At 39.5% G+C, this 12116-nt stretch overlaps 1 protein-coding gene across 1 annotated transcript; it reads left to right on the forward strand.

Annotated features, from left to right (window-relative positions):
- Positions 1–244: 244 nt before the first annotated feature.
- fam98a (family with sequence similarity 98 member A) lies at positions 245–11698 on the forward strand. The gene is made up of 8 exons (XM_058652449.1): positions 245–475; positions 2565–2713; positions 3766–3900; positions 4908–5089; positions 8961–9041; positions 9128–9244; positions 9595–9762; positions 10427–11698. The coding sequence occupies exons 1-8, from the start codon at positions 438–440 to the stop codon at positions 11093–11095; spliced, it is 1539 nt and encodes a 512-aa protein (XP_058508432.1). The 5' UTR covers positions 245–437; the 3' UTR covers positions 11096–11698.
- Positions 11699–12116: the final 418 nt, after the last annotated feature.

A 12116-nucleotide genomic window follows, 5' to 3' on the forward strand; every position in this document is an offset into this window, starting at 1 on the left:
ACTAGCCTACATTATGAAAACATCAGGTTACTTTTTTTAATCTGCGCCGTTCTTTCTACGTAGCCTCTTCACTTCTTGGGCTACAAGACATTTCTATTGCACAGTATAAAAAAACATTTCTCTCAGTGCTGCGCCTGCCAGCTGACCCGTATATTATATCTACGAGTAGACCTACGCTCACTTCCTCTGAACTGTGATGCGCGTTCACGTCAGGGGCAGTCGTTGTTCGGCAAGCAGTCTCTTTTCGGCACAACACCGGCACCGTTATTTCACTTATTCCGGTCCGACAGATGGTGCTAAAAAGCTTTAAATGCTTGTCTACGGATCCGTAGAAGAAAGTGGGGGAAGTAAAACGTGTATCAGTAACAGCTGAGCTGGCTGACGTGAGAAGCGTATTTCGTTGTACGTGGTTTACAGTAGAACTGTAGGTCTCTGGGATGGAGAATGACATTATAGTCTCTCTCGAAGACTTAGGGTAAGTATAAATAATCAAATACTAGCTGCTGGTTCGCAGTTATGTTCTCTCCAAATATCAGCCCACTCTCTCTCGGTCCTATTTAGCCAGCGCGGTGCTATGTAGCTGTGACTTAGCTGAACGGCTAACCTGCTAACCTGCTGTTGTGTTAGCTTAGCAATGGATAGAGTTGTGCTCCATGTCTGTGTGGCGCTGTGCACGCGTTGGTGTTAATAGTGTTAATTGTTTGGGGCACGTTTTTACATGTTGTGCCAGAAGCTGTGTCAGCGGAACCTGCTCCTGTCATGTTTCATGTCAGTGCAGGTCACTGGTTCCATAACTAGCCGTCGGTTTTCTCAGGGGGTCGCTTAATGGTTTCTATGAAACTAGATCCACTTGAGATCCAGGGAGGTACGAATCGAATCATGAGACCAGAGTAGATGCACAGGCTCACAGTGAATGTTAGTGTCAGTGGTTGGTTGTCTCTGTTGACCCTGTAATGGGCTGTTTGACCAGTCCAGGGTGTAACCTGCCTTTGCCTGATGCCCAATATGAGCTGGCATTGTAAACAGGGATGGGCATTTTTTTGCAGAAATGCTGTTAGTATATTCAAATATTCTAAACTCCAGCACAGCTAGTGAAAACAAGGCAATCAGAGATGGCAGACTTCACCCCATTCACGCAACAAGCCTCTGGCGGCTTCTGTTGGTCATGTTGGCAAGTGCAAGTGCGGAAGAACAGACAGACACACAGAGCCAACAAAAAAATGATAATATTGCATGGTTCACAGCAGTGGCGTGTACAGGGTGGTGCAGGGAGCAGCCCCAAAAACGCAGCATGCTCAAGTGCCCTCTAGGGTATATATAATATATCATATTATAATAATATAATGTTATATCAATTAAACAAATTGATCGTGCCTTTCCTAGTGGAGAAAAGTGATGCAGTGCACTATAAGATGCCCTTGCAACTTTGTTTCCAATCAATGACCTTCCAGTCAAAAAGGGTGCTGTTATGAAGTTCCCTACTGCCCCGACATGACTGTGTCCCAACGGGTGTCCATGGAGTAAACGATATTCAGCGCTGTATAGAAAATACTCATTTCTGTGATAGAAATTAATTAAACAATTATGTGTGGAGGTCCATGTTGAGATCTACAAGAAATTAAGTCCCCAGGGCCGGGCTGCCTTTGGCCCCAGTACGCACTTTGTAACCATTTCATTTTTTCCAGTAGGTGCCCTTTTAATTTCCATCTGTGCACACCACTGGTTCCCCAGCATGTTGAACTAATGGAGGCAGAAAACAAAATGCATTCAAAGACCCTGGTAAATGTCCTCACTTTTGCAGGATCTATAGCCTGTTGAACGTAGAGGAGCAGCTTCAAGACACATTCAATAAAGGTCTTCAATTTCATCACTTCTGCAAACACACATGAAGTCCACTAGCTAAATTCTTGCTGCTGCTGCTGCTGCCACCACCTTGTGATAATAGATGCACCACAAAGTAGTCTGTCATTGGAGTAGAAATCCAATAATTTGTCAAATGTTTGTCTTGGTTATCATAGTAACTGATCAACTTTATTATAATCTAAAACTTCATTTATAATTATATAATTATTGGAAATATCAGTTGTTTATCAGTTATCACATTGCCTCAATAGTTATGAGACGATATGATACTTAGTCGATATCTGTGTGCTACTGGTCAGTTCCACTGCTTTGGATAGTATCGCTGCATGATCAGAAAAATAAAATCTTCTATCCAAGATGTACTTCTCATGATTATGGTTGGCATAGACTGTATATAAGAAATGGACGGAGCTTTCTAGTTTGAAAAGTGAAGCCTAGGATGTAGGATGATAGTAGTTAGCCACCCGGGGCCGACTGCACTGGTTGCAAAAAGAACTCTGTTTGAATGGAAGTCCTTCACGTCTCACTTGATTTTTCTTGCTCAACATTTTCCTTCTTAAATGTGAATATTTACTGTGGTTTCTTGCTCCGTTAGAAATGATTAAAACTTAATAAGCCCACGTTTTTAAAACACATTGACTTTGTCCTTATCCACCAGGCTCATGTCAACATTTTTTGTGTGTATGTGTTTGTCACTTCAGGTACCAAGGCAGTCTTTTGGAGGAGGGAGCTCTAGATTCTGCTGCGAGCGAAGGAGCAGCATCACCTGAGTTTACTAAGCTTTGTGCCTGGCTTGTCTCAGAGCTTAGACTCTACTGCAAGTTGGAGGAGAATGTCCATGCCACTAACTGTAAAGACATTTTTTTATCACTATTTTTATCATTATCAAGTAATGTTGCCCCAATACATTAAAAGAATGTATAGAATAGTAATACAAGAGCTATTATTTGGCAGCTTGCAGTTGATAATAATAGCAAAGACATAATATCTACTTATTTGTGTTAAATGTCTCGTTCTGCAGTGTGCTTACATTGGTTGAATATGGGGGGGGATTATATTTTGTATGTTTTAGATCACTATTGTGGGCTTCTATCTGAGGTCCACCAGAATGCTGCTAATACAATCAACATAACGTAGGTGTATTGTTGACTGGACATGTAAACACTGGGTTTTCACTTAAATTCTGTAGCTGGTTTTCTTCTCTTCACTATAAGTGACAATTGTAACCAAAGACTCATCCACACGGAAACAGAACTTTACATGTACAATCTTTTCCTTTTATTTTACAAAGATTCTGTAAACACAGCATTGTTTTAAGACATTTATTTATCCACACAAATTCCCCCAAATGGCTGTTACAGAAATGGAGGAGGAGGCGTTGAGCGGGCTCTTAAAGCAGAATACGCTGCATGCAAATGTTTTTGTTTTTTTTAAATAAATAAATCTTTATTCGAAAAAGTATACAATTCACTGTATACGATCACAGAGACCAGGGCATAGGAAGGATAGAAAAGTTATCATAAAGTGAATAAAACAATCTCCAAATGCAAGAAGATGACAGCAAAAATAGCAACATTGTATGTAAGAGCAAGAGAGAGGTGGGACTATGACATCTTTTTCCCAAAGTAGCACATAACACATAAACGAGATCTTTCTCCTTGGACCTGCAAAAAACTGTGTGCTCCCGTAACGTCAGTTCTGTATGGATAAAAAGCCCATGTGATGAAAAACTTGAACTATTCCGTGTGTATGACTCCTAATGCTGCATTTCTCAACTGCCAATCACATCACTAGAAAGAAATCAATCAAAAGTATACTAACAATGACAAATTAGTACATTTAGTTGATTGTGTCAGGACAAATTTAATAAAAAAATAAATGTATTTGTTCTCTATTTTCTAGGTCCAAGTGAGGCGGAGGGCTTCCAGCTGGAGATGAGTGGTCTTTTGTCGGAGCTCGCCTGTCCTTACTCTGTCCTCACCAGCGGAAACATCGGCCAGAGGCTTCTCAATCGCACGGACTGTCTCCTGCTCCTGAGTATAATGAGGCTTTTTCACGTCTCTGTAATGTGTAAACAAGTGTTGTTGGGTTCCGCTGTGGGCTATTCCACAGTATTACACCCCATGTGATATGAGACACCCACATTGTCTCATGTGGATGTGGACATAGCAGGCAATCACATCCAATCACAGTACAACCAGAGATGGAATAGCCACTTTTTCACTAAAAGTTGCAGAAACCAAAAGAAGTCCCAAAAATTTCAAGAAGTACCACCCCACATTAATGGTTGTGGAAACACTGAGTCCATTGATATTGACTCAGGTTCTGCAGTGTAGCATCTTCTCGTACTCGCTCCATAGCTCGGTCTAAGTACTTGTGACTAGTTTTGGACTGATATCTAGAGCTGCAGCGAACAATCATCATTCATCATTATTGTTTATAATTGGATTATTTTCATAATTGATAACTGATTAATCGTTTGGTCCAATCGTTTGGTTGATTGAAAAATGTTGATCGTTGTTCGTCAAACACGGAAATAATGACGTTCTCAAATGTCTTGTTTTTTCCACAAACCAAGATGATTAACTTTGAATGATTTCTTTGTTATCCAGAGCAAAGAAATTAAGAAAATACTCACATTTAAGAAGCTTAAACAATCGGAAATCTTGTTTTAATCATGAAAAAAGCTTCAAACCGATGAATCGATGATCCAAATAGTTGTCGATTAATTTAGTAATTCGATTAATAATCGATTAATTGTTTCAGCTGATATCTAATACTGATTTCAACATCTGTGTATCTGTAGATGCAGCTCATATCCCTAAATAAAAAAGTGTCAGAATCATTGTCATTTGGGTATTAAAAGACCTGTAGGTGATTTTATATTTTACTTCATCACACAGCCCAACAGATATATATATATATATATATATATATATATATATATATATATATATATATATATATATATATATATATATAAACAAATGTTTAAATATGACCTGAAGGATTGTCTTTTAATACCTATTTGTTTTGTGTCTCAGCCTTTCTGCTGTCTGAGTTGGAGGCGTCAAGGATGATCTTGGTGAACAAACCTCAGAAGAAAGGCCAGGAGTCGGGCAGCCCCGAGTTCCAGGAACTGAAAGGCATCTGCGTGGCACTGAGCATGTCCAAGCCTCCTTCTAACATCACCATGTTCCAGTTCTTCAGTGGAATAGAGAAGAAGGTCAGTAGTAATGTCCTGCATTCTCCCTTCCAGTGTTGTTTTCATGACGATAACGAGACGATAACGAGACGGTGACGAGGTGTGTGTGAGTTTTAGTTGAAAATTGACCTAAATGTTAGTGGGTGGTTTGTCAGACTTTCAAAATGCCAATCTAGAGTCAGTCGCGGTGCACCACTGGTGGAGGAAATTCCATTTTCACAACTTATGTGTGACACTCTTGTACTATGATGAAGTAGGCATCAATTCATGAAGAAAAAACTGTTGAAAGCTGAAATATGGAGATAAAAGGTTTCTGCCCAACAACAATCTCCAATACTTATTGACCTAAATTAATTTGTTAAAAGACTATTCTTTCTCTTTTTTTTAACTAAAACTGGACTAAAACCTTTGAGTTTTCGTCGACTACAACTGGACTAAAACTATCACATAGAAATGACTAAAATGTGACTAAAACTAATAAGCATAAACAACACTGCTCCCTTCACCAGAAGGATGTCCTGCATTCTCCCTTCCAGTGTTGTTTTCATGACGATAACGAGACGATAACGAGACGGTGACGAGGTGTGTGTGAGTTTTAGTTGAAAATTGACCTAAATGTTAGTGGGTGGTTTGTCAGACTTTCAAAATGCCAATCTAGAGTCAGTCGCGGTGCACCACTGGTGGAGGAAATTCCATTTTCACAACTTATGTGTGACACTCTTGTACTATGATGAAGTAGGCATCAATTCATGAAGAAAAAACTGTTGAAAGCTGAAATATGGAGATAAAAGGTTTCTGCCCAACAACAATCTCCAATACTTATTGACCTAAATTAATTTGTTAAAAGACTATTCTTTCTCTTTTTTTTAACTAAAACTGGACTAAAACCTTTGAGTTTTCGTCGACTACAACTGGACTAAAACTATCACATAGAAATGACTAAAATGTGACTAAAACTAATAAGCATAAACAACACTGCTCCCTTCACCAGAAGGATGTCCTGCATTCTCCCTTCCAGTGTTGTTTTCATGACGATAACGAGACGATAACGAGACGGTGACGAGGTGTGTGTGAGTTTTAGTTGAAAATTGACCTAAATGTTAGTGGGTGGTTTGTCAGACTTTCAAAATGCCAATCTAGAGTCAGTCGCGGTGCACCACTGGTGGAGGAAATTCCATTTTCACAACTTATGTGTGACACTCTTGTACTATGATGAAGTAGGCATCAATTCATGAAGAAAAAACTGTTGAAAGCTGAAATATGGAGATAAAAGGTTTCTGCCCAACAACAATCTCCAATACTTATTGACCTAAATTAATTTGTTAAAAGACTATTCTTTCTCTTTTTTTAACTAAAACTGGACTAAAACCTTTGAGTTTTCGTCGACTACAACTGGACTAAAACTATCACATAGAAATGACTAAAATGTGACTAAAACTAATAAGCATAAACAACACTGCTCCCTTCACCAGAACTGGCTAAATACAGACTCACTCTTATGCTGCGGTCACACTGAACTCAACTTTTTGCATCGCGCCACATTTGCATCATTTGTGCCGAGAGATCATTTTTCTGCTATTCTTGTGTACATTAACAACGTATTAAATCAGTTGGAGAATCTCGAAGCTGATTGTTTTTTTGCATCATTGTATAAGACGATGTTTTTGCCTAAGTTGAAATTTTTCAAGTGAATATAGCTATTGATGCAAAATGTGAATGTAGTGGCAAAAGTACACTTAATTCCAAAGCTACTGAATAGTTGTTAGCTGTAAGTAGGTTTCGATTGGCTTGACTCGTAGTTACTGTTGTAATTCATTAATCGCGATGGCGAGGGGGAGTTGTGTGAAGGGTTTGCACATTTATTTCCACTTGCTGTACATCCAAGTTACATTTCTATCCACATGTATCCAAGCTACTCGAGGATCAACAACACAGAAATATTCCTCTGATGTTCAGTTTGTGAATGACGATCTATAAGACAGTGTAACCTAATGTCACGTAGTGACCTGACGGCCAAAACTTAAAGTACAGCTTCTTAACGGACACACCCATCCAACTGCTAGATAACTTTAGTACATATCTTCCTTTATCTATCATAGCCATCAAAGATATCAAAGTGTCCATGGTAGCTTTTATCTAAAGAACAAAATAGAACAAAACTGTTAATAAATGACATTGTAACAAGTGTCAAATCTTGCATCAGCCACCCGGTCTAACCCTGAACTAAACTAACTTAACTATGGCTCCTACAGTGAATGAATCAAAACACCGCCTGACCCAGCCAACATGAAATGTCCGTCTACTCGCGTCTGTGCTGTGGCTTTGTATGTTAGCTGCAGCCAGCTGGGACACAGTAAAACAATATTTTAGCCACTTAACAAAAGGCAAAAAAATCGACACCATGCTGAAATGTATGCTATGTGAAGTCCACAAAGAGAAAAAAGGCGTTTTTGCTCATGCAGATAAAAAAAACTTTCAAAACAAAGGTTTTCAAAGACAGAAGTCACAAAATAACACATTTCTACTTAATGGTGGAGACGGCAGTGGACCAACAACAAAATACAGATTTTCTCCATGGACTTTGGTGTGTGGGGAGTGAGTGTTTTGCAAAGCAAGGCAAACTCCACTTGTGATTATATCACCAGATCTAGTTGTAAACACTAGGTCTGAACAGGGCCAGCATCTCCCTCTACAGCACTGGTGCATGTCTGCTCATCTCTTTACTGTATAAGAAATACAGTAAAACATGTGCATACTTTTAAAGTAAAGTGAACATACACTCTCCAGCCTTTACCTTTGTTGTATTTGTTAGAGCCTGGGTGCAAAGGCCCTATTGTATGTGCTCTGATTATCTTTTTTTTCTTTCACTTACTATTCCAGCACACATTTGAAGGCCTTGCCCTGCACAGAAACTCACCAAACTAAGTGTGCATTACATGACCTGTGGACCTGCTTTGAAGTATTCTTTGTTATCCAAATGTATTTATTCTTTAAAAAATGACAGTATTATAGTCATAATTGCACATTTCATATTTTTATTTGAAAATTGCTTTCTCACAAAGCAATATGGAGGTGATTTTTATTACTAAAGCAAGAATGTTATTTGCACAACAGATTATTGAAAGAAAAGTGAAACGTTTCTTCTGATATTGATTCAATAAATGTTATACTTGACACATTGTTACAATTTTGTGAGAGTCACGAGGCCCCCGGGGAATTTCTTCCTCCAAAGGGGGGCCCCAACAGAAAAAGTTTGAGAACCACTGCATTAACTATTATTTACATATTTTTTTTTTTTTTTACTTTGTCACTGTGGAATATGCTGACAAACCTGGTAATTCAGTATATTTGGCTAGTCACCTGACTAATGTTATGTGCTTTTGGTAGCACATAACATTGCTGAACCTATACCTATAACTCGGCCACCTGAGGCTTGAATGGTTGGCACTAAGCCACGTACTAGAGGGTTTTCTTTTCTTTTGGTCGGGCAGTATGTATTCAAAAGGCACAAATGGCAAGATACTGTTAATATAGTGGGCTGAGGCAGAGCTGAGTGGTTGTAGTGGAGAATATGAGAAGGGACATGAATACGCATTTTATCGTTGATCCGAATCTGACCATTTGTATCACAAATAATACATTTTTATGCCCTTTCTTAGTAGATTTTGTGTTTGTTTTCTCATGTATTTGCTCATGACATATGGGATAAATAGGATTGTGTCCATAAGGGCATCTGGTATAAAAATCTCAGGTAAATCATACTGTTTATGTGGTTCATCCGCAGTGGTGACCCCTAAAGAGGGAGAAGCTGTAAGGGATGTATTGCAAGTTTTGTCCTCTTTTGTTTTCTCACTGTAGTTTAATAAACTGTGTTCAACGTTTTATTTTTCAGCTGAAAGAAGCCATGAGTCGAGTCCCACCAAATCATGTAGGCGAGCCGTTGATGAAGAAGGCCCTGGGTCCTTTGCACATGGTAAATACTGAAAAGTGATAAAGAAACACAATAACACTGTGTAAGTGACTGATTCTTCAATTGTGCTTGTTTTCAAATTTTTCTAGGAAAAAATTGAAGCTATAAACCAGGCACTAGTGAATGAGTACGAAGTCAGAAGAAAGATGTTACTGAAGCGTCTGGATGTGACAGTGCAGTCTTTTGCTTGGTCTGAAAGAGCAAAGGTATGTTGAAATTCACAGATTATTTTTGTCCATTTGGATGCGCTTTTTTGCTACATCCATTCTAAATGATCTTCATCCAGATGCACCATACTACACCATAGACGTGAAAACGTCAACACTGAACATGTGCATTTTAGGCCTTGTTGAAACTACTAAAAGGCAATTTAAACATTTTCAATCGACATTGTACATTTAATTTAAACTGACCCATTCCACATGTATTACACAGAATACAATATTATGACATATAGAGCAGCTTCCATGTCATGTTCCACAGATAATGTATTCATGATGCTATATATCATTATATTACTTATTGTTTGATTTTTCTCTGTGTGCCTTTTTCATAGACACATGGTGAAAAGTTGTCCAAAGTTTACCAGCCTTTGCGTTCGACACTCCACACCACAAGTAAAATGTCCGTTGCTCATCTTCTGGCTGCTCGACAAGACTTCTCCAAGATCCTACGTACAAGCAGCGGCAAAATAAGAGAGAAAACTGCATGTGCTATTAATAAGGTAGGCTCTAAACACTGTCTTTACAGAGAAACAGCTATTCTCTTAAGTTAGAAATGTTTGAATATATGATGTTTTCTTAAGATGTTTTTAGATATGAACCGAAATTGATAATATGCATGGTCACTTCCTGGTTTTCAATGAGCCAACTGGACTATTGCACAGAAAATTGGTTCTGGGCATTTTCAGGTACAGGGATCGAGTGAAGGAAGTGAGTGCTTTGCTGCACTAAATACCCTGAGAGTGGTTTGTTTCTTCTTCAGCACATTCCAAATGGTTGTACTGGCTGTGGCCAATGTTTGTGCAATGGCTGTGATTGATTTCCCATCTTCTCTCAAATTCGTGCGTGCGTGTGTGTGTTAGTGAGTGAATGTAATGTTGAGTATAAAAGCTTGTTTAGTAGAGTTGTACACATGTTATTGACCTAATTTTAGATTCTGTTGTCTGTTTTTGATATTAATATTTATTTTGCAACATAAATTTATGTGATACTAATACTTTGAAATTCTGTGAAATATCATGATGGAACATTGTGTTATAATCTTAAACTCATATTAATCACCCCCACACCCACCCCCATCTTGACCAGAGTAAATGCTCTTTGGCCCTCACGAGTTCGACACCCCTTCTTTAAACCATCTTAATGTGATGTGCGTCTCTTCCTCAGGTACGAATGGGCCGAGTGCCAGACAGGGGAGGCCGACCCTGCGAGATTGAGGCTCCTCCACCAGAGATGCCCTCTTGGCAAAAGCGTCAAGATGCTCCACAGGGCGGAGCATACTACGGTGGGGGCGGGCATGCAGGTGGCAGGGGGGGCTACGATCACCACTCCCAAGGTGGCCGTGGAGGCTATGAGAGAGGACACGGAGACAGGGGTGGAAGAGGAGGTGGTGGCAGAGGGGGGAAGGTGCAGGGAAACTGGGTAGAAGGAAGTGGAGGAGGTGGGAGAGGTGGTTACAACCAGGGCTACTATCAGGATGCAGGAGGGCATCATGGGGAAGGAGGGAGAGGGGGTTACGGAGGAGGAGGGCGCAACCAAGGGGGCTTCCAGGACCCTGGGTATCATGGAGGAGGAGGTGGTGGTAGTTACCACGACAATTACCATCAAGACGGAGGCTGGGAGAGAGGCGGGGGTCGAGGAGGTCGAGGGGCCAGGGGTAGGGGAGGCCGCGGTGGAGGAGGAGGAGGTGGAGGTGGAGGTGGAGGAGGAGGAGGATGGGGAGGGAGAGGAGGCTCAAGTTTTAACCAAGGAGGACAGTTTGAACAGTTCTTCCAACAGGGGGGACAGCACTTCAACCAAGCTGGCTTCAATCAAGGCAGACAGTATACTAGTTGAAACCAGAGTGGTGCATTTCAGCAGAGTCCACTCTAAAATGGATTCCTCATCATGTGTGAATGGATTTAAAATAGATTTAAAATGCCTTATCTTCCAGTGTTTCGTTTTCAGCATGGTTAAAAAAGTGCACTCTAGACTGTTCTGGAAATATCTTTGCGGCAGAGAGGGATCATGCTTTGCCATCCAACTTGATGTGTCTCTGTTTTCTTAGCCTTCTTATTGGAAATGTAAAAAGCCAACGGCTGGCCAAAAAAAGCCAACTGCGCTGTTCTGACCTCATTGTTCCACCCAATTAGCCTTACATTGGACATTTTATTGAAAGACAAAAAGGGTTCCTAATATTTTGATGCTGGAGCTCCATCTCTGTTAATAACATACAGTAAGTGATCATCATTATTACTTTTAGAATTCCTTTAATTTGACAATTACCTCTTCTTTCCAGTCTTTATTTTTGTTGCATTCGATTTCACTGGAATCTCCTTTGTTATTTACATTAAAGATGTCATCCTGTACAATGGACAGTTGTGTGAATATTTGGATGTTGGAAGATTTGCATGAATGTGTAAATAAGCAATAAAATCTCAAATGAGGATGTTGAACCACTTTTGGTCATTCAGTGGTGTGATTATCAGAGTCAAGTAAGACTGTAAATAACAATTATTTTAATAAGTCATTGGTTGATAATGTTTTTATTTCATTAATCTGTGCTAAATGTATACGTTTCCCAAACACATTTAATTGTGCTTATTTTATTCTTACTGTCAGTGGTGAGGGTGGATGTGTGTGGCCTATTGCCTGTCAGGAAATATTTTATTTTGTTATGTTAAATAAAAATCTATGTTGAAAAGTGGGTTCCTTTACAAAGAACCCATTTTTTAACTTTTTTTAATAGGTTTTCTTATTGAATATTTGAATAGGTTTTCACGAGGGAAACATTGCTCAAAAGTCACTGAATCGATAAAAGGGGGAATTTGGGCTTTTATGTTGAAAGAGTGAGCCCTAATTATTATAATTTTTTAAT

This window comes from Solea solea, chromosome 15 (genome assembly GCF_958295425.1).
Source record: "Solea solea chromosome 15, fSolSol10.1, whole genome shotgun sequence".
Taxonomy (NCBI): domain Eukaryota; kingdom Metazoa; phylum Chordata; class Actinopteri; order Pleuronectiformes; family Soleidae; genus Solea; species Solea solea.

What these genes read in the sequence shown, in the direction of transcription:
- fam98a (XM_058652449.1), top strand. Translation starts at nt 438, where the DNA reads ATGGAGAATGACATTATAGTCTCTCTCGAAGACTTAGG. An exon ending in GTCTCTCTCGAAGACTTAGG is followed by an intron (nt 476 to 2,564) that starts GTAAGTATAAAT and finishes TTGTCACTTCAG; the next exon opens with GTACCAAGGCAGTCTTTTGG. An exon ending in CCCTGGGTCCTTTGCACATG is followed by an intron (nt 9,042 to 9,127) that starts GTAAATACTGAA and finishes AAATTTTTCTAG; the next exon opens with GAAAAAATTGAAGCTATAAA.